The 22903-nt window shown below is 51.7% G+C and overlaps 1 protein-coding gene across 1 annotated transcript; it reads right to left on the bottom strand.

Annotated features, from left to right (window-relative positions):
- Positions 1-18555: 18555 nt before the first annotated feature.
- LOC125519987 (protein IQ-DOMAIN 17) lies at positions 18556-20919 on the bottom strand. Its single transcript, XM_048684765.2, has 5 exons — positions 20577-20919; positions 20137-20439; positions 19765-20043; positions 19525-19671; positions 18556-19438 (listed from the first exon to the last, which is right to left on the bottom strand). The coding sequence occupies exons 1-5, from the start codon at positions 20703-20705 to the stop codon at positions 18659-18661; spliced, it is 1638 nt and encodes a 545-aa protein (XP_048540722.1). The 5' UTR covers positions 20706-20919; the 3' UTR covers positions 18556-18658.
- Between the last annotated feature and the right edge of the window lie 1984 nt (positions 20920-22903).

The following is a 22903-nucleotide window of genomic DNA, read 5'->3' as shown; positions in this document are numbered from 1 at the left end:
CTGATGACTACTCGATAGTTCAGTGTGTCATGCTTTGCGGCTTAGAATCGGGACTTCAACGACGTTTTGAACGTCATGGAGCATATGAGATGTTCCAGGAGTTGAAGTTAATATTTCAAGCAAATGCCCGGATTGAGAGGTATGAAGTCTCCAATAAGTTCTATAGTTGCAAGATGGAGGAGAACAGTTCTGTTAGTGAGCATATACTCAAAATGTCTGGGTATAATAATCACTTGATTCAATTGGGAGTTAATCTTCCAGATGATTGCGTCATTGACAGAATTCTCCAATCACTGCCATCTAGCTACAAGAGCTTCGTGATGAACTATAATATGCAAGGGATGAACAAGACTATTCCCGAGCTCTTCGCAATGCTGAAAGCTGCGGAGGTAGAAATCAAGAAGGAGCATCAAGTGTTGATGGTCAACAAGACCACTAGTTTCAAGAAAAAGGGCAAAGGGAAGAAGAAGGGGAACTTCAAAAAGAACAGCAAGCAAGTTGCTACTCAAGAGAAGAAACCCAAACCTGGACCTAAGCCTGAAACTGAGTGCTTCTACTGCAAGCAGACTGGTCACTGGAAGCGGAACTGCCCCAAGTATTTGGCGGATAAGAAGGATGGAAAGGTGAACAAAGGTATATGTGATATACATGTTATTGATGTGTACCTTACTAATGCTCGCAGTAGCACCTGGGTATTTGATACTGGTTCTATTGCTAACATTTGCAAGTCGAAACAGGGACTACGGATTAAGCGAAGATTGGCTAAGGACGAGGTGACGATGCGCGTGGGAAATGGTTCCAAAGTCGATGTGATCGCGGTCGGCACGCTACCTCTACATCTACCTTCGGGATTAGTATTAGACCTAAATAATTGTTATTTGGTGCCAGCGTTAAGCATGAACATTATATCTGGATCTTGTTTGATGCGAGACGGTTATTCATTTAAATCAGAGAATAATGGTTGTTCTATTTATATGAGTAATATCTTTTATGGTCATGCACCCTTAAAGAGTGGTCTATTCTTATTAAATCTCGATAGTAGTGACACACATATTCATAATGTTGAAGCCAAAAGATGCAGAGTTGATAATGATAGTGCAACTTATTTGTGGCACTGCCGTTTGGGTCATATCGGTGTAAAGCGCATGAAGAAACTCCATACTGATGGACTTTTGGAACCACTTGATTATGAATCGCTTGGTACTTGCGAACCGTGCCTTATGGGTAAGATGACAAAAACACCGTTCTCCGGTACTATGGAGAGAGCAACAGATTTGTTGGAAATCATACATACAGATGTATGTGGTCCGATGAATGTTGAGGCTCGTGGCGGATATCGTTATTTTCTCACCTTCACAGATGACTTAAGCAGATATGGGTATATCTACTTAATGAAACATAAGTCTGAAATGTTTGAAAAGTTCAAAGAATTTCAGAGTGAAGTTGAAAATCATCGTAACAAGAAAATAAAATTCCTACGATCTGATCGTGGAGGAGAATATTTGAGTTACGAGTTTGGTGTACATTTGAAACAATGCGGAATAGTTTCGCAACTCACGCCACCCGGAACACCACAGCGTAATGGTGTGTCCGAACGTCATAATCGTACTTTACTTGATATGGTGCGATCTATGATGTCTCTTACTGATTTACCGCTATAATTTTGGGGTTATGCTCTAGAGATGGCCGCATTCACGTTAAATAGGGCACCATCAAAATCCATTGAGATGACGCCTTATGAACTGTGGTTTGGCAAGAAACCAAAGTTGTCGTTTCTGAAAGTTTGGGGTTGCGATGCTTATGTGAAAAAGCTTAAACCTGATAAGCTCGAACCCAAATCGGAGAAATGTGTCTTCATAGGATATCCAAAGGAAACTATTGGATACACCTTCTATCACAGATCCGAAGGCAAGACTTTTGTTGCTAAATTCGGAAACTTTCTAGAGAAGGAGTTTCTCTCAAAAGAAGTGAGTGGGAGAAAAGTAGAACTTAGTGAGGTAACTATACCTGCTCCCTTATTGGAAAGTAGTACATCACAGAAACCAGTTTCCGTGACACCTACACCAATTAGTGAGGAAGCTAATGATGATGATCATGAAACTTCAGAAAAAGATACTACCGAACCTCGTAGATCAACCAGAATAAGATCCGCACCAGAGTGGTGCGGTAATCCTGTTCTGGAAGTCATGCTACTAGATCATGATGAACCTACGAACTATGGAGAAGCGATGGTGAGCCCAGATTCCGCAGAATGGTTTGAAGCAATGAAATCTGAGATGGGATCCATGTATGAGAACAAAATATGGACTTTGGTTGACTTGCCCAATGATTGGCAAGCAATTGAGAATAAATGGATCTTCAAGAAGAAGACTGACGCTGACAGTAATGTTATTGTCTATAAAGCTCGACTTGTCGCAAAAGGTTTTCGACAAGTTCAAGGGATTGACTACGATGAGACCTTCTCACCCGTAGCGATGCTTAAGTCTGTCCGAATCATGTTAGCAATTGCCGCATTTTATGATTATGAAATTTGGCAAATGGATGTCAAAACTGCATTTCTGAATGGATTTCTGGAAGAAGAGTTGTATATGATGCAGCCGGAAGGTTTTGTTGGTCCAAAGGGAGCTAACAAAGTGTGCAAGCTCCAGCGATCCATTTATGGACTGGTGCAAGCCTCTCAGAGTTGGAATAAACGCTTTGATAGTGTGATCAAAGCATTTGGTTTTGTACAGACTTTTGGAGAAGCCTGTATTTACAAGAAAGTGAGTGGGAGCTCTGTAGCATTTTTGATATTATATGTAGATGACATATTACTAATCGGAAATGATATATAATTTCTGGATAGCATAAAGGGATACTTGAATAAGAGTTTTTCAATGAAAGACCTCGGTGAAGCTGCTTACATATTGGGCATTAAGATCTATAGAGACAGATCAAGACGCATAATTGGACTTTCACAAAGCACATACCTTGACAAAATTTTGAAAAAGTTCAAAATGGATCAAGCAAAGAAAGGATTCTTGCCTGTGTTACAAGGTGTGAAATTGAGTAAGACTCAATGCCCGACCAATGCAGAAGATAGAGAGAAAATGAAAGATGTTCCCTATGCTTCATCCATAGGCTCTATCATGTATGCAATGCTGTGTACCAGACCTGATGTGTGTCTTGCTATAAGTCTAGCAGGGAGGTACCAAAGTAATCCACGAGTGGATCACTGGACAGCGGTCAAAAACATACTGAAATACCTGAAAAGGACTAAGGATATGTTTCTCATATATGGAGGTGACAAAGAGCTCATCGTAAATGGTTACGTTGATGCAAGCTTTGACACTGATCCGGACGATTCTAAATCGCAAACCGCATACGTGTTTACATTAAATGGTGGAGCTGTCAGTTGGTGCAGTTCTAAACAAAGCGTTGTGGCGGGATCTACATGTGAAGCGGAGTACATAGCTACTTCGGAAGAAGCAAACGAAGGAGTCTGGATGAAGGAGTTCATATCTGATCTAGGTGTCATACCTAGTGCATCGGGTCCAATGACAATCTTTTGTGACAATACTGGTGCAATTGCCTTGGCAAAGGAATCCAGATTTCACAAGAGAACCAAGCACATCAAGAGACGCTTCAATTCCATCCGGGATCTAGTCCAGGTGGGAGACACAGAGATTTGCAAGATACATACGGATCTGAATGTTGCAGACCCGTTGACTAAGCCTCTTCCACGAGCAAAACATGATCAGCACCAAAGCTCCCTGGGTGTTAGAATCATTACCGCGTAATCTAGATTATTGACTCTAGTGCAAGTGGGAGACTGAAGGAAATATGCCCTAGAGGAAATAATAATGTTATTATTTTATTTCCTTATATCATGATAAATGTTTATTATTCATGCTAGAATTGTATTATCCGGAAACATAATACTTGTGTGAATACATAGACAAACTAAACGTCACTAGTATGCCTCTACTTGACTAGCTCGTTAATCAAAGATGGTTATGTTTCCTAACCATAGACATGTGTTGTCATTTGATTAACGGGATCACATTATTAGGAGAATGATGTGATTGACATGACCCATTCCATTAGCTTAGCACCCGATCGTTTAGTATGTTGATATTGCTTTCTTCATGACTTATACATGTTCCTATGACTATGAGATTATGCAACTCCCGTTTGCCGGAGGAACACTTTGTGTACTACCAAACGTCACAACGTAACTGGGTGATTATAAAGGAGCTCTACAGGTGTCTCCAAAGGTAAATGTTGGGTTGGCGTATTTTGAGATTAGGATTTGTCACTCCGATTATCGGAGAGGTATCTCTGGGCCCTCTCAGTAATGCACATCACACAAGCCTTGCAAGCATTGCAACTAATGAGTTAGTTGCGAGATGATGTATTACGTAACGAGTAAAGAGACTTGCCGGTAACGAGATTGAACTAGGTATTGAGACATCGATGATCGAATCTCGGGCAAGTAATATACCGATGACAAAGGGAACAACGTATGTTGTTATGCGGTCTGACCGATAAAGATCTTCGTAGAATATGTGGGAGCCAATATGAGCATCCAGGTTCCGCTATTGGTTATTGACCGGAGACATGTCTCGGTCATGTCTACATTGTTCTCGAACCCGTAGGGTCCGCACGCTTAAGGTTTTGATGATAGTTATATGAGTTTATGAGTTTTTGATGTACCGAAGTTAGTTCGGAGTCCCGGATGTGATCATGGACATAACGAGGAGTCTCGAAATGGTCGAGACATAAAGATTGATATATTGGACGGCTATATTCGGACACCGGAAGTGTTCCGGGTGATTTCGGAGAAAACCGGAGTGCCGGAGGGTTACCGGAACCCCCCGGGAGAAGTAATGGGCCATATGGGCCTTAGTGGAGAGAGAGAAGGGCAGCCAGGGTGGGCCGCACGCCTCCTCCCCCCTGGTCCGAATTGGACTAGGAGAGGGGGGGGGCGGCGCCCCCCTTTCCTTCTCCCTCCCCACTTCCTTTCCCCCTCCTAGTAGGAGTCCTACTCCTACTAGGAGGAGGACTCCTCCTTGGCGCGCCAATAGGGCCGGCCGGCCTCCTCCCCTTGCTCCTTTATATACGGGGGCAGGGGGCACCCCTAGACACACAAGTTGATCCTCGTGTTCGTTTTCTTAGCCGTGTGCGGTGCCCCCTTCCACCATATACCTCGGTAATATTGTAGTGGTGCTTAGGCGAAGCCCTGCGACAGTTGAACATCAAGATCGTCACCACGCCGTCGTGCTGACGGAACTCTTCGCCAACACTTTGCTGGATCGGAGTCCGGGGATCGTCATCGAGCTGAACGTGTGCTAGAACTCGGAGGTGCCATAGTTTCGGTGCTTGATCGATCGGGCCGTGAAGACGTACGACTACATCAACCGCGTTGTCATAACGCTTCCGCTGTCGATCTACAAGGGTACGTAGATCACACTCTCCCCTCTCGTTGCTATGCATCACCATGATCTTGTGTGTGCGTTGGATTTTTTTTGAAATTACTACGTTCCCCAACAAACATGGTCGCTCCGGCGACACCCAGTTACTTGAAGTGGTCACAGACTGCCATTACATTCGACCAGTCTGATCATCCAGCGCACATCACCACCCCTGGGAGGCAAGCACTGGTGGTCGACCCGGTGGTTGAAGGCACTCGACTGACAAAGGTCCTGATGGACGGTGGCAGTGGTCTGAACATATTGTATGCAGAAACGTTGAAAGGAATGGGCATTCCGATGTCCAGGCTCAGTGAAAGCCATATGAGTTTCCATGGGGTCATTCCAGGCAAGAAGGCCGCATCCCTCGGTCAGATTGCACTCGATGTGGTTTTCGGTGATTCCAAAAATTACCGCAAAGAAAAGTTGACGTTTCAAGTTGTGGATTTCCAGAGTGCTTATCATGCAATTCTAGGCAGGCCAGCTTATGCACGATTTATGGCTCGACCATGTTACGTGTACCTCAAACTGAAGATGCCAGGTCCCAGAGGAGTGATTACTATCTCTGGTAATCGGAAGAAGGCAGAAGAGTGCTTCCAGAAGGGCTCAAAGATTGCCGATGCCCAGATGGCCGTAGTAGAATTGCAAGAATACCAGAAAAATGCAGATCCGAGTGACTTGCTGCGAGCCAAGAAGCCAGCCACAGATTCAACATTCCAATTGTCTGGTGAAACGAAGTGGATTCATATTCACCCGACAGATCCGAGTGTTGCTCTGACTCACATTTCAACCTCACTTGACTCCAAATAGGAAGAAGCGCTCATCCAGTTCCTCCGTGAGAACTGGGACATCTTTGCATGGAAGCCTTCTGACATGCCGGGTGTTCCCGGGGAACTGGCTGAGCATCGTTTGCGAGTCGACCCGAAGGTGAAACCAGTCAAAGAACATCTTCGACGGTCCGCCGTCCAGAAAAGAAAGGCAATCGGGGAAGATGTGGCTCGGCTTTTGGCAGCTGAGTTTATCTGAGAGATTTACCACTCCGAGTGGTTAGCCAATGTTGTCATGGTCCCAAAGAAAGATGACTCACTTCGCATGTGCATCAATTTCAAGCATATCAATCGGGCCTGCCCGAAAGATCACTTTCCTCTCCCTCGCATCGACCAGATAGTCGACTCGACTACAGGGTGCGAGCGTTTGTCCTTTTTGGACGCCTACTCCGGGTACCACCAGATCCGTCTGTATGGACCCGATGAAATAAATAAAACGTTTATCACCCCATTTGGGTGCTTCTGTTATGTCACAATGCCATTCGGTTTGAAAAACGCCGGAGCCACATTCATGCGGATGATTCAGAAGTGCCTACTCACTCAGATCAGTTGGAATGTGGAAGCATACATGGATGACATTGTGGTCAAGTCACGTAAAGGTTCTGACCTACTGACTAACCTTGCTGAAACCTTTGCCAACCTCAGAAGGTATGATATCAAGCTCAATCCATCAAAGTGCACGTTTGGAGTTCCAAGCGGAAAGTTACTCGGTTTTCTTGTTTCCGAACGAGGAATCGGTGCTAACCTAGAGAAACTAGGTGCTATACTCCGAATGAAGCACCCTGTGCATGTGCACGATGTCCAGAAGCTTACTGGTTGCTTGGCCGCCCTAAGTCGATTCATTTATCGCCTCGGTGAAAAGGCGCTGCCTCTTTACCGACTGATGAAGAAATCAGACAAGTTCGAGTGGACCCCAGAAGCTGATGCAGCGTTTACAGAGCTAAAAGCCCTGCTTTCCACCCAGCCGGTGCTTGCTGCTCCAATCAGCAAAGAGCCTCTACTGCTTTATATAGCAGCCACTAGACAAGTCGTCAGTATAGTACTTACGGTCGAGCGGGAAGAAGAAGGAAAAGCTTATAAGGTTCAACGCCCAGTTTATTATATTTCTGAAGTCCTGACCCCGTCAAAGCAGAGATATCCTCATTATTAGAAGCTTGTCTATGGGATTTACATGACCACGAAGAAGGTTGCACACTATTTCTAAGATCACTCTGTTATAGTCGTCAGCGACGCTCCATTGTCAGAGATTCTGCACAACAGAGATGCAACTGGTCGAGTGGCCAAATCGGCGATTGAACTCCTTCCCCTGGATATCAAGTTTGAGGCAAAGAAAGCTATCAAGTCCCAAGCAATAGCAGATTTCCTCACCGAGTGGATCGAACAGCAACTGTCGACTCAAGTTCACTTTGAACACTGGACCATGTTCTTTGACGGATCCAAGATGCTGAACGGTTCTGGTGCTGGAGTAGTTCTGGTATCCCCCCGAGGAGACAGGCTCAGATATGTCCTCCAGATTCACTTTGATTCCTCCAACAACGAAGCAGAATATGAAGCACTCCTATATGGGTTGTGCATGGCCATTTCACTCGGCGTCCGTCGCCTCATGGTCTATGGAGACTCAGATTTGGTAGTTAATCAAGTGATGAAGGAGTGGGACATCAGAAGCCAATCCATGACTGGTTACTGCAACGCAGTGAGAAATCTTGAGAAGAAGTTTGAGGGATTAGAACTCCACCACATACCCTGACTGAAAAATCAAGCAGCCGATGATTCGGCAAAGATAGGTTCCAAGAGAGAAGCCATTCCCAGCAATGTATTTTTGGAGCATATCCACTCGCCGACAGTTCAGGAAGATCCTTTTACTTAAGAGCCCCCGCAACCTAAGAGCGCCACAGATCCGACTGAAGTCGAGGTCCCAGCCGTGGTCGACCTGATCATGGAGGTTATGGCCATTACTCCCGACTGGATGGTGCCCTACATTGCATACATCCTCAGGAAAGAACTCCCAGAGGATGAAGAAGAGGCTCGACAGATCGTCCATCGATCCAAGGCCTTTACTGTGATAAGAGGGCAGCTGTTCAGGGAAAGCGTGACTGGAGTCAGTCAGAAATGCATAACACCAGAAGAAGGTCGAATGATCCTCAATGACATCCACTCGGGGACCTGTGGTCATCATGCGTCCTCCCGGGCCATCGTGGCTAAAGCATGCCGAGCTGGATTCTATTGGCCACGAGCAAATGAAATGGCAAAAGATATAGTCAACAGATGTGAAGGATGCCAGTTTTACTCCGACATGTCCCACAAGCCAGCGTCTGCTCTGAAGACCATCCCCCTCATCTGGCCCTTTGCTGTTTGGGGACTGGATATGGTCGGACCACTGAGAACTGGCAGGAGCGGCTTCACTCATGTGCTCGTTGTAGTCGACAAGTTTACCAAATGGATCGAAGCTAAACCTATCAAGAACCTTGATGCTAGCACCACTGTCAGTTTTATCAGAGAATTGACGTTCAGATATGGAGTCCCACACAGCATCATCACGGACAACAGGTCGAACTTCGACTCCAATGAATTTAGAGCTTTCTGCACCTCTCAGGGCACTCGAGTCGACTATGCTTCGGTCGCTCACCCGGAGTCAAACAGACAAGCAGAAAGAGCCAATGGCCTAATTCTCAAAGGATTGAAACCCCGACTGATGCGTGATCTCAAACACGCAGCAGGCGCTTGGGTTGATGAACTTCCGTCAGTTCTATGGGGCTTGAGGACAACTCCTAATCGGTCGACCGGACGAACTCCTTTTTTTTGGTTTACAGAGCCGAAGCAGTTTTGCCAAGTGACCTGCTCCACAACGCACCCCGAGTCGAGCTCTTCTCTGAAGAGGAAGCAGAGCAGGCCCGGCAAGATTCAATCGATCTCTTGGAGGAGGAAAGAGAGATGGCCTTGATCCGGTCGACCATCTACCAGCAAGACTTGCGTCGATTCCACGCTAGAAATGTGAGGGGTCGAGCCTTTCAAGAAGGAGACCTAGTTCTTCGAGTGGATCAACAGAAACCACACAAGCTTGCCCCGACTTGGGAGGGCCCCTTCATCATCACCAAAGTTCTCCACAACGGAGCATACCATCTTTACAGTATTGAGCATCAGAAAGACGAGCCACAGGCTTGGAACGCGGAGCTGCTCCGCCCCTTTTATACTTAAGCACTCGTTCGAATAAAATGTAATGAGAAACACCTTTTGTAATTCGTTTATCAAAGAAAAGAGCTTACGGTTCTCTCATTCGATTGTGTTGTTCTTATTTACTTCTGAAATCCCCCAGTGGGTGGGCTTAGTCGCGAATCCGTTTCGCCTAAGTTCGAAAAAATCCTACCGAGTCGAGAGCAATCCTCCCACTCGGAGGCTTAGCTGCAGTCCAGCACTTGCCTAAGTTCTCTCACTAGGAGACTTAGCTGCAGTCCGGTACTCGCCTAAGTTTGAAAAAATCCTACCGAGTGGAGAGCAATCCTCCCACTCGGAGGCTTAGATGCAGTCCAGCACTCGCCTAAGTTCTCTCACTAGGAGACTTAGCTGCAGTCCGGTACTCGCCTAAGTTTGAAAAAATCCTACCAAGTGGAGAGCAATCCTCCCACTCGGGAGCTTAGCTGCAGTCCAACACTCGCCTAAGTTCTCTCACTAGGAGACTTAGCTGCAGTCCGGTACTCGCCTAAGTTTGAAAAAATCCTACCGAGTGGAGAGCAATCCTCCCACTCGGGGGCTTAGCTGCAGTCCAACACTCGCCTAAGTTCTCTCACTAGGAGGCTTAGCTGCAGTCCGGTACTAGCCTAAGTTTGAAAAAATCCTATCGAGTGGAGAGCAACCCTCCCACTCGGGGTCTTAGCTGCAGTCCAGCACTCGCCTAAGTTCTCTCACTAGGAGGCTTAGCTGCAGTCCAGTACTAGCCTAAGTTTGAAAAAATCCTATCGAGTGGAGAGCAACCCTCACACTCGGGGGCTTAGCTGCAGTCTAGCACTCGCCTAAGTTCTCTCACTAGGAGGCTTAGCTGCAGTCCGGTACTAGCCTAAGTTTGAAAAAATCCTACCGAGTGGAGAGCAATCCTCCCACTCGGGGGCTTAGCTGCAGTCCAGCACTCGCCTAAGTTCTCTCACTAGGAGGCTTAGCTGCAGTCCATCACTCGCCTAAGTTTGAAAAAAATCCTACCGAGTGGAGGGCGACCCTCCCACTCGGGGGCTTAGCTGCAGTCCAGCACTCGCCTAAGTCCTCCCACTAGGAGACTTAGCTGCAGTCCAATACTCGCCTAAGTTTGAAAAAATCCTACCGAGTGGAGAGAAACCCTCCCACTCGGGGGCTTAGCTGCAGTCCAGCACTCGCCTAAGTTCTCTCACTAGGAGGCTTAGCTGCAGTCCATCACTCGCCTAAGTTTGAAAAAATCCTACCGAGTGGAGAGCGACCCTCCCACTCGGGGGCTTAGCTGCAGTCCGGCACTCGCCTAAGTCCTCCCACTAGGAGACTTAGCTGCAGTCCAGTACTCGCCTAAGTTTGAAAAAATCCTACCGAGTGGAGAGCAACCCTCCCACTCGGGGGCTTAGCTGCAGTCTAGCACTCGCCTAAGTTCTCTCACTAGGAGACTTAGCTGCAGTCCAGTACTCGCCTAAGTTTGAAACATATCCCTATCCGCAAGGATGACGAGGTGCAGGTCGATTGCAACCTTCTCCTTCGGAGCTGCGGCACAAATACAACATCCGGTCCATCCCTATCCACAAGGATGACGAGGTGCGGGTCGACTGCAACCTTCTCCTTCGGAGCTGCGGCATAAATACAACGTCCGATCCATCCCTATCCGCAAGGATGACGAGGTGCAGGTCGACTGCAACCTTCTCCTTCGGAGCTGCGGCACAAGTACAACGTTAGGTCCATCCCTACCTGCAAGGACGACGAGGTTCAGGTCGACTGCAACCTTCTCCTTCGGAGCTGCGGCACAAATACAACATCCGGTCCATCCCTATCCGCAAGGACGATGAGGTGCAGGTCGACTGCAACCTTCTCCTTCGGAGCTGCTGTGTCTCCAGCGCAAAGACTATTCAAAGCAGTGAGTAAAGTCCATTCGAGGACAAACACAAGCACATTCGGAAATAAACCAAATTCAGATAAATCCTAAAGATTCCGAGTAGCAAATCAAAAGTACTCGGGCATCAAGCCCGAAGGAGTTCAACGGTTACAGCAATCACTTGGCATTCCGAGGCAAATTTAAAGCGTATTCAGGTTTCGTGAGTCTGTTCACTCGGCCGGAGGAGGGCTGGCAGGCTCCACGAATGAGTCCAGGTCGATCCCATCAGCAATTCGAGTGGCGGCAGTGATGAAAGTCTCCATGAAGGACTGGAAGTCGTGCTTTTTGGTGTTAGCGACTTTGATCGCAGCCAGCTTATCTTCATGAGCCTCCTTGCAATGGACTCGCACCAAGGACAGCGCAACGTCAGCACCGCACCGGGCAGAGGATTTCTTCCATTCTTGCACTCGGTCAGGGATCTCGTTCAGTCGAGTCATCAAGGATTCCAAGTCATTCTGAAGCGTCGCTCCCGGCCAACGCGATGAGTCGATTCGAGAGACAACCTCCTTCAGGCGTGCGAGGTAGCTTGTGGCACTGGCGATACCGGACTCCAGTCGGAGCACGTTCATCGCAGTTTCGTCGCAGACTGGGGAAGCGATAGGGTCCAGACCCGTCTCGACCCTTCCAGTTTCTTCGTCGGAGTCTTGGCAGAGTTTTGCAGCCAAAAGTTAGTCAATCGACCAAGCAAGATCCGATCGCAAGCATCAACACAGTCGGATTAAAGAAAATACCTTCCAGCGCGAGATAAAGCTTCTTGGCGAGAGTCCTCAGATAAGCTCCTGTGTCATTCCTCTTGCGGATTGCAGACTCCAACTTTTCATTCAGGACGACCTTGTCCTTCTTCAGACTGGTCACTTCGCGGTTAGCTTCATCAAGACAAGATTTCAGTTTGTTCATCTCTCCTTCAAGCGTTCCGATTGAAGCAAGCTTCTTGTCTGCGAGAGCAGTTTTGTCTTGGGCTGCTTTCTGCGCGGTGGCAAGGTCCGAGTCTTTCTACTCCAGAGCCAATTTCATTTTCTCTGCAAAAGAAGCAATCAAGTCAAAGAAGAGATCAAAGAGATATATTGAGAGTCAGTCGACAATCAGTAACTGGTATGGAAGGTAACTGATTGTCGACTAAGACTCAACTCGTCCGGTCCGCCCAGACCAGGTTGAAAAAGGGGGCAGCAAGCTGTTAAGACCCCAGTCGACTGCCAGCAGTCAACCATGGTCTCGGGGACTACACCCAGTGGGTGCACTTAGCGTGCCCCCACCGGTTCTGATCCCACTCGCCCAGACCGAGTGGAAGAGCGAAACTACCAAAAACAACAAACACCCAGTGGGTGCTCTAATTCGACGCAAACAACAGGAGATTGTGCAGAAGAAGATTTTTCGAGAACAAAAACAGTCGGAAAGTTTACTCACCTGGACATTGGCCCGAAGGGCGGCACTGGCATCGTAGGTAGCCTGGCTGTTCTCGTGCACCATCTTCACCCGCTCCATCATCATGTCTGCCTGTCGAATGGCTTCCGCAGCCGCTTTCGACTGGTTGTCCGGGACGGGGTAGCTGGTGAAAAAGTGTGCAGATGACCCAGGTGCGGTGGCTTGGAGCTCTGTGGCGTGGAGTTGGACAGTTGAAGGAACCACAGGTGCAGTCGACGGTGCGGGAGGCCCACTCGACAAGGGTGCAGCGAACATCACAGAGGCCCTGCCCGCGTCTTCAGCTTGACAGACGGGAGGTGTTGGAGTTGGTTCTTGCCGAGCCACCCTGCCAGCTGCTACCTTCTTGCTCTTCCTGGGCTTAGGAGCCACATCTTCATCGTCATCTGGAAGATCAATGATGTTGGGTGGAGCTGCAAGGCAGATCATTCGACCCCAAGTGAACCACACGAACGCAGTCGACCAAAGAATCCAGAACAAGATCACAAGAGTTTATACCTGGGTTGGAGGTTACAGCATCTTCCATTTCCTTGTCTCGGTACTGGAAAGAAGAGGTTCCTAATGTAGCAGCATTGCAAAGACCCGTATTCAATCGGTTACGTCTGGTTAATCGAGTTGACGAAAAAGACAAGTCAGATGGTTACCCGGAGATAGTAGGAACGGTCACTTTGATCCTGGGCAAAGCTTTTGGCAGTTTGGAAGAGGTGGCTTTCGGCGCTGGAGGCGGCGCAACTTTGGACTGCTTTGGAGCCTTCTCAGCCGGCGTTGGGGAAGACGTCCTAGGACGCTTCGAAGTCTGACCAGTCGGCGCGACCACTAAGTCCGGAGCACTCGCCGGGTCATGGGCTTGTTTGGATCTTCTCTCCCTGCGAGGAGGCGAGTCGACTTCTTCGTCACCAGTCGATTCGTCGCTCTCCTCGTCTTCCTTGGCCTCCGAATGCTCCTCGTCGCTCTCGCCACCGCTCCCTTCTTCCTCAGCCTCTTGGTCCTGCACTCCGTTGGGCATTGAGTACATGTCGATGAGGGCCTGAAAGGACAATGATCAAAGGAAATTCAATCGACCATAAACAAGATGTCACTCGGTGAATCGAAAAGATACTCGATAAGACAAAATTATACCTGCTCCGGCTGGTGCGAGTTGTCGAATGGAATCACCCTCCTAGACCCCCGAGGGTTGTCTTTATTGCTGGTGATCCCCATCAACCACTTCTCTAAGGTGTCCTCGCTGACGTCCTCCGGGTGGATCCGAGTGGAATCCTCGAGCCCAGAATACATCCACATCGGATGATCGCGCGCCTAAAGAGGTTGGATGCGTCGACCGAGAAAGACCTCCAGCAGGTCCATCCCGGTCACCCCATCGCGGACAAGCTAGACGACCCGCTCGACGAGCACCTTGACTTGCGCCTTCTCTTCTGGAACTACCTTCAGGGGGGCGGGCTTCTCCACTCGAGCCAAAGAAAAAGGAGGAAGTCCAGTCGACTGGCCGGGGGTCGGCTGTAGAACCAAGTCGACTGCCAGCCCCGGACCGAGTCGGGAAGAATCATGGCTGGGAAAGTACTCTTGCTCCTCATCTGGATCCCCAGACCCCCGCACATCTGGATCACTTGTGTCCTCTCGTCACTCGACTTGGCCTTTTTGACCGACTGGGATCGGCAGGTGAAGATGTGTTTGAAAAGGCGCCAGTGCGGTCGACAACCCAAGAAGTTTTCGCACATCGACACAAAAGCGGCCAGATATACTATAGTGTTTGGGGTGAAATGGTGGAGTTGAGCCCCAAAGAAGTTCAAAAAAACCCGGAAGAAAGGATGGGGGGTAGTGAGAATCCGCGATCTACGTGAGTGGCGAGGAGAACACACTCACCCTCCCTCGGCTGCGGCTCGGTTTCATCCCCCGGGAGCCATGCTGACTTGTGGGGGATCAGTCCCCCCTCCACCAGGTCGTCGAGGTCGTCCTGGGTGATTGTAGAGCGGATCCAGTCGCCCTGGATCCAGCCCGCCGGCAGGCCGGATCTCGACGAGGATCCGCCCCGGCTGGTCCGCTTGCCCTTCGCCTTCGCTGTCGCCTTCTTCGCGTGTTCCAGCGCCACCGTCCTCTCCTTCCCCATGGCGGCAGGTCGAGCTCGAATAATGGTCCGGCGATGAGGGCGGAAGCGAGCGTGGCAGAGAGATTGAGAGAAGAAGAGAGAATGGGAGCGCACGGGGCAGAGGCCTAGTCCGAGGCCTTTTATAAGGTCGTCATCCGAGTGACTGACGGGTGGACCCAAGCGATCTAAACAAATCTCGCAACAGTCGCGCGTGCAATACGTGGCGAAAAAGGTGCCGCGGGGATCGAGGAGACTTGCCTAATCCGTCCCGATAACCTCGTTTCCGTCCGTTTGGCGCGCTTCCCAAAATTTGAATCCCGCGAGATCCGCGGAGAGGAGAACAACCTGTCAGACTGAAGACAAACATCCTCTGCATCATCATTCGGAATTCTACCGTGAAAATTCACTCGACAAAAACCAAGAATGGACCACGGCGACTGAGAAAGGAGTCAACGTCGTCACCTCAACTCATTGTTCCAGAACAGGATATACTCGTAACACAAAGAATGGGTCGGAAGTGTTCCCAACTCCTTTCCCACTCAAACCCTGATCCATTCGGGGGCTAATGATGAAGCTATGTAGTTAGGGTAGGGTCATGGACCTGTCCGACATACCCTCCCCAAGGACATCTCTGCAAAGAATCAGAAGCAGTCGAAGAGAAACCATCGTCCACTCGACCATGAAGATGCGCTCACTCGACCACCTTGAAGACACTTGACCACCAGAAGATGAGAAACTCTCCACTCTGCAACGGTCAAGACTTAAACCATAGCTTTATGGGCATTTATAACACTTTACTGCAGGCGTTACCAGTAACGCCCCTCCTTTATGAACATTGAACCCTGTGTAACGGAGGGGAGCTGGGGTCCTGGCGCACTCTATATAAGCCACCCTCCTCCTCTGGGACAGGGGTTAGCACTTTTGTAAACACACACTCATATAATCCAGTCGACCGCCTCAGGGCACCGAGACGTAGGGCTGTTACTTCCTCCGAGAAGGGCCTGAACTCGTAAAACTGGTGCGTACAACTCCTCCATAGCTAGGATCTTGCCTCCTCATACTTACCCCCCATTCTACTGTCAGTCTTAGATCCACGACAGGCGTCGCTGACGGAGGAGCAGCGCGCCCTCCCGCAGTACGCCGCCGACAACCACGAGGCGTGGGCGGCGTACTTCCAGCACTGGCAGGAGCGGCGGCTGGCCTCCACCAATGGGGTGCCGATGGTGGGGGGCGTCAAGAATAGCGAGGGACGCCACCTGTGGTAGGGCATCCGCAGCCGCATGCTGCACGAGGTTCTCCAACACCTCGAAGGCGGCACCGACCCGCCGCTTACATACCCTGCCGCGGCCGCCGCCCCAGTCCCCCGCCGGAGCGTCGGGTAATGGATGCCCAGGAGGTTCGGCTCCTCCTCCTTCTCGTCCTTGTCCTCCCACTCCTCCCGCTCCTCTTCCCACTCCTCCAGCTCGCCGGCGGTGTTCGGCGTCAAGGCCGAGCCCGCGGCGGAGACGCCGCTCGGCCGACGCACCCACATCATCGGCATCGTCATCAACGAGGGCGGCGGGCACGCCTCCTCCTCGGCTCCTCCCCGCTATGTCAAACCGAAGACGGAGCTGGGGCTCACCGCCGTGAAGATGGAGCCAGGGCTCGCAGTCATGAAGACGGAGCCAGGGCTCGCCGACACGCGTGAAGGAGGAGCTCGACGACGCAGCGGCCTTGAAGTGGGCGCGCGAAGACTGTGCGCGGACGGAGCTGGAGCGCCAGTGCCACGCGTACGAGCAGTTCACCGTCGTGGCCGCGACGAGGGAGGCGTTGTCGTCCTCGATGACGACAGCGATGATGACGCGCCGCCGCCGGTCCGCCAGGGCGACGCCGGGCAGGGGTCCAGCAGCGGCGGCCGCGTCAAAGAGGATAAGGACGACGACGGGGATGGCGGTGACGTCGGCGACTTTGCAGCGCTCAGTGCGTTCTTCGGCCCGTAGTGGCAGTGCGTCTGTTTTTTATTAAACTTTGTTATGTAATATCATGTTCGCCGAACTTTAGCCGAATCTTTGTCCAGTTTATCGAACTTTAGCCAAATTCCTTTTTTTAAACCGCCTTCTAGGGGCGCCCCTAATGCCAACTGCTAGGAACCCGAAAGCCCCCACGCCGATTTTTAGCGTCGGCTCGTCCCCAGACGGCGTTTTTATGCGCCCCCTGGGGGCCAACAGCTGGAGATGCTCTAAGAGCAACTCTAGCAGACCCCACGAAAACTTGACCCGCAAAACGCGTTTGCGGTTTCACGAAGATCGCGTTTGCGGGTCGAAAACTACCGCGTCCGAACAGAAACCGTATCTAAACCTGCATAATTAAAAAACACTTTAGTAGGAGAAATTGCACAAACATAGTTTATCACATACTACATAGATGATCAACAAACTACAAGCATTGTTCATACTACATACTATGTTAACTAGTACTAGAGGGGGTCGGATCTGACGGCGGCGAGGTCACGGCAAATGGACAACGCCGTGGAGAAGGACGCTCAATCCTCCTCGCCGAAGCTGCACATGTCGACGTACTTCGCCGCCTGCTCCTCGCGGATGCGGCGCCACTCATCCTCCTTCTCCTTGGCGGCGACCGCCTCCCGCCACTGAAGGGCTTCAAGCTCTTCGGCGTGGCGCCGGTGCTCCGCCTTCTCGCACACGGTCCGCTCGGCGATGGCGGCCGCAACGGTGTCGACGTAGTCTTCCGGCCCGACGACTCCACGGCGGCCGAGCGGAGCGGGCTCCTCCTTCACGAGGATGAAGGTGAATGCGCCCGGCTCCTCCGGCTCCCCCTCGTCCTCCGACCACTCCCTCTTCACGGGGAGAAGGCCCATGCCGGAGGAGGAGCTCCCGGCGTACGAAGATCTCGCGGAGGACACGCGCCGGCGGTCGTACTCATCGGTCTTGCTCCGCTGGAAGCTCGCCGGCAGCGACAGGCCGTGCTTGGTCCACTTCCGGGCCCCGCGCTTCCTCGCGCAGTCCGACCGGACGCGCCGCTCGCGCTCCGGGTCCCTTCCGCCGCCGGATCTGCTGTCGGTGCCGCGTCGGGAGCTCCACATTCGGCCCCACATGGCGGTTGGAGGTGGGGCGGGTGGTCACCGGCGGCGAGAAATGTGGAGAAGGGGAAAGGGAATTGCGTGACTCGGTGGTGGCGGGAGATAGGGTTTGGATCCGCAAACGAATCACGGAACCGCAGATATAGCGGTCGGGGCGTGCGGTTTGCGGGCCACGGCAAAAAAATTTGCGGGCCGAGCGAGTATGCGAGCTCTGTTTTGATCGGAAAATTGGACCGAGCCCGCATATTCGCCGGAATTTTACGAGTCTACATGTATTGCTGGGTAGTTGCTCTAAGGCCTTATACAATGAAAGGTGCTTAAGAAAGGTGCTTAGAAAAATAAACCAGACTTTTCTTAAGCACCGGTACTTATTTGTATAAGATAAACGCTTAACTAAGCGTCTCTTCTATAAAAATAGACATCGGTGTTTTAAAAAAATCCGGTTTATTTTTCTAAGCATCTCCCGTTGTATCCACGCAAGGCGCGAAAAGCCAGCGCTTTTACCGCTTTTCCGAACTCCAACAGGACCCAACTAACGAACTGCCCTTTACAGCCTGCGCCCTGACACTCAAGCCCCACCGCACAGAATGACACCAAAAGGCAGCAAAAAAATAGATTACGAGAAGGTCGTTTTTCTCCGAGGAGATTACGAGAAAATTAGCAACGCAGGTATTACAACGAACACCTCGCCGGCGGCTCAACTCAACGGAGCCAGCGGCGGAGGTCAGTGGTGGACGACGGGGAGACTGGTTCCCCGCCGACGCTCTCTGCGCACGACAGAGAAGACACGGTGGACCGCTGCTCGGAGGTGAACCGCCCCGTCGCGCTCTTGAAGCTCGGGCTCCGCAGGCTCTGCGCGTACCCAACGCCGTACGGGTCCTGAGGGACGGGGAACGACAGCCGCTTCTTGGCGCTTCCTCCGGCGGGGTTATAGGCCGTCTGTGGCCGGTCGCGCTCCGGGGTTGCAGGGCGTTGCCGTGGCGCGCTCTGGGAGCGGATACGTGCCTTCGCAGATTCCGTGGCCGCCATGTAGTTCGGGACCGCCGAGCCGGAGGACGCGTGGCGCTGGGAGTGCAAGCTCGGCGTGTAGCTTCCCCCTCCACCTCCTGTGCCGCGCTCCACTCGCGGGCTCGCGGAGCGCACCTGGATCGGTGGCCTCGCCTTCCCCGGTGACGGCGTGACAGAAGCCTGGTGGTGCGCACGGTGCATCGGCGAGCCGCTCCCGTGCTGCGACGGCGGGGCATGCCGGCGAGGCGTGGAGTAGGAGAATGGCCGCGCGGTGTCGATCTCCAACGTCTTGACCTGGTCGCGGTGGTCCGTGGACGCGCGCCCTGGTGCCGCAGCTGCTGCCGCCGCGGCAGTTCGGGCGCTGCTCCTGTTTGTATCAAACGACGCGCGCGACGCCATCCACCTCTCCGCCCAGCGCGGCTGCCCGTCGACGTCCATCTCCTCCTCGACTGACGGCGCGGGGTTCCTCCAAATCTTTAAGCCAACACACAACATCAAACAATAAGATCGAACAGCTATAACATTTTTTGTCAAAACTTCAAATGCACTGAGTTTCTTACTTGATGAGAAAAGGCGTATGAGAGCGCTCTCTCACGCTTGAGAGCAGCGTCTTTCCTCGTCTGCAGCATCGCCTGAATCTCCTCTATCGTCCGCGGCCGGTCGTCCCAGTCTTCGGCGGCGAAGCTGCTGCCGTCTCGCGACCGCTCCTGCAACCCAATCAATCCATCACCATCAAACTTGTACTAACAAGCGGCGCCACGAGATCGACAGATGCGAATGCTGGTTTGGTAGAGACGGACCACAGAGCGGCGTTCCGCGTATTCTTGGGTGTACTTGGAGTCCCAGAAAGCGGATGTGTCAACGCTGTAGGAGGATTTGCTGCTGCCGCAGGCGGCCGCACCGGCGGCGGACAGGGACTCCTGGGAGAGTCGCATCCGCTGGTCGCGCACCCGCGCCTGGACGCGCACCAGCGCCTGCATGCACCGCAGCGTCATGTTGGCCTGCTTCCGCACGTTGTGCCCGCGCACCAGTGCCTGCAGCTTCACCAGCCCCTTGAGCGCGCGCAGAGCACGCCTCGCCTGTGCAAGGGCAGAAACGCGTTACGGCAAACACCTCGAGGGAGAATGAGATCGACGGCAAGCTAGGCGCAGCCATTGCAGGCAGTTAGCTACCAGGTAGCCACGGAAGGCGGTCTGCACGACGATGGCCGCGTAGTGCTCCCGCACGAAGCTGGGGGAGGGGCGGGTCAGGCGGACGACCTCGGCCGCCGCCTGCGCCGTGGCCACGGCAGCCTCGGCCGTCGCCGCGGTCGCCACGGCGAGCGCGATGGCGTGACGCTGCTCGTCCGTCACAGCGGGTGCAGGTGCGGACCTCGCCGCCGACTGCTGCTGCTCCGGCGGCGCGGGGGCAGACGCCGGAGACGGAGACGGGGACGAGGATCTCCTGAAGAGCCATCTCCTCCTCTCCCTCTTGGTCTGCGCGGTGCGAGCGCACGAGACACAGCGTCAGTCATGCATTAACTCGTAAGGACTAACCAAGAATCGAACGCCGAGAAGGACGGCCAGAGAGGAGATGCATTGAGAGAAGAAACGGGGGAAGGGTAGGGGACGACCTTGTCCTCGTCGGCGTCAGGGTCCTCGCGGAGGCGTGCAGACTTCTTGGGGCTGTCCTCCTTGGACGGCGAGCGGAAGGCCCGCTTGACGGCGGTGAGCCACGACGACCCGCCCTTCTTATTCCCCATGGCGAACACCACCGGCTCGCGGTTGCTGTCGCTCCACGGCCGCGGGCATCGACCCACCTCCCTCCCTCCCTCGCACGGCTACGCTACGAGCTACTCGATCCTAGCGTGGTAGCGTGCGGCATGGCAGGAGGCGGCCGAGTTATTATTATTGCCGCGGCTGGCTGGCGCGGGCAGTGGGGGGTTTGATGACTCACGCGCCCTCCCTTGCGTCTTTTATGTGGAGCATCCATTTTAGCAGCAGACGCGCAGCAGAGGGGAGCGGAGTGGATGAGTGGAGTGAAGAAGACTGTGCTGCCGTCGGCACTGCTGCTACCAGTTGCTCACTCGCTGACAGGTGGGGCCAGTGCCATTTCCCCATGCTGTGGTGGGGTGGGTAGGGTCCTGGTGGGTGAACGTTACGATGGGGTGGAGCCCCGGGGGAAAGCCTTTTGAGCCGTTTGTCTAATCCGTTCGGGTGCGATGATGAGTGGACGGACGTGTGCGCTGCAGGTGCGAAATGATTCGCGCAGCATTTTTCTGCCACGAGCATCATTTTTTTTAGCATCATTTTGGAGTATATGTATACGTAGATGATACCAAATGAATTGATAATGACTCAAGAAAGTGTGTAGAGGGGGAGTTGGCGCCGTTAGCTAGCCAGGTACGACTCCATGTAACCACCAACCGGGAACAAATATACATTTGAATAAACTTGTGAGCATGATTGTTTCTTATCCTCGATGGATTTATGTAATTTGTCGGCACGCACCGCACCTCATGCAGACGAATCATTTTCTGTTTTTGTGCGTGCTGAGATGGACCGATCTAGGGTTGACTGCCTCAACCCAAGTAGCGGGACGCAGATACGGTGGGGGGTCCAGCCGCGTGCGCGCTCCAGCAAGTCACATGCCCGCATTGGTGACACATGCGTGGTCCGGACCGGACCAGCAGCCACACCGGCTACTTGGTTGCCCATACGCACCCAGTCTCAAGTACTTGCAAAAATTGAATGTTTTGTTGATGGGCCAGGTATAGTTAATGGGAGTACGTATCCCAAGAAAAAAAAATGGGAGTACGTATCGTGGATCGCAGTACGTGCAGATGAGTTCGGCTCATACGGCCGGATCGCACCTGCATGCATGCATGCACTGCACGCCAAGCAACTTGCAACGCCAACGCGTTTGGTTGCTCCAGCGGTTTTTCACTTCGCTTGTTTCACTTGAGTCCCATTGAACAAATGTAGGTAAAAATCACCATCTGCATGTCGTTTATTTGTCTGCATACTGTTCTGTGCATAGTAGCACCAACTCCAAGCCATGTGCTTGGTTCTTACATTGGCTGGGCACATACTATCACACATTGTTCGATTGCTTGCAAGTTGCAACAACAAGGTCTGTTTATCGTGTACCCTATGTAGTGAGCTTATCAGCTACACCTTACACACAATCACACCGATCACACCAATAAAACATCACTGCAATGACGATGAACTGGACGATGATGATGAAGTTCTCATCCCACACAGCCAAACTGACGAGGAGCCTTGCCTACTTCGACATTACTTGCATGCTTGTGCACAAATTTGGAGTAAGCGTCCACTGCGTGCTGCTTAGTCTTAAACCCTTTGTATGATTTCTTTGGGTAGCGGTTGACTTGTTCTTCGCATGCATCCTAGAAACCGTAAACCCCTTGAATCCTCACTTTGTCCATCGCATACCACTTCTCCTACCAATGACAGAAGAGTAAGAATTCATGCAACAATCAAAGTAGCAACAATACACATGGAACAGATGAAACTTAAGCATGCATGATCACAAGGCAGAGCAAACTCATCCTAACTACTATGGTGTCATCTACCACCACGTCCGAAAGAGGGTGTATTCCTACCCCGCAAGTTCGCCATCAGTGTGAGGGGTTAGTATATACCACCTCGTCAAAATATATAGGGCATCATCGGTGTTCAAGCCCTAGCTACCACAAAATTTAGGTCGTCATCACCATCGCCATCGTCGTCGAGGATCATGCACGGTGTCACCGCCACCATCAGAAAAAATGGTAGTAGTGCTTGCCTAGCCAGGTCCTGAGCCAGAGCACCCTATGGGTGTTTGCCATGGCCACAAACCCAACAGCCTGAGCCATTTTGTCCAGTATGTGGCTTAGAGCAACCATCAGAGCCTCTAGGTTGAAGCCACCTTGGCCCATGACGATGATGTAGAGGT

The sequence above is a fragment of the Triticum urartu genome, chromosome 7A, assembly GCF_056163025.1.
Source record: "Triticum urartu cultivar PI428250 chromosome 7A, HENAU_Tu73, whole genome shotgun sequence".
Taxonomy (NCBI): Eukaryota; Viridiplantae; Streptophyta; class Magnoliopsida; order Poales; family Poaceae; genus Triticum; species Triticum urartu.
Note: the sequence above shows the minus strand (reverse complement) of the source record. Positions and strands in the feature narration are given on the sequence as shown.

Bases quoted from the DNA above. Each gene is read 5' to 3' on its own strand.
- LOC125519987 (XM_048684765.2), bottom strand. From the start codon at position 20,705: ATGGGGAATAAGAAGGGCGGGTCGTCGTGGCTCACCGCCGTCAAGCGG. The intron at 20,440-20,576 runs GTCGTCCCCTAC...CGCACCGCGCAG, and splicing joins CTGACGCCGACGAGGACAAG to ACCAAGAGGGAGAGGAGGAG. The intron at 20,044-20,136 runs GTAGCTAACTGC...GCCCTTGCACAG, and splicing joins CCGCCTTCCGTGGCTACCTG to GCGAGGCGTGCTCTGCGCGC.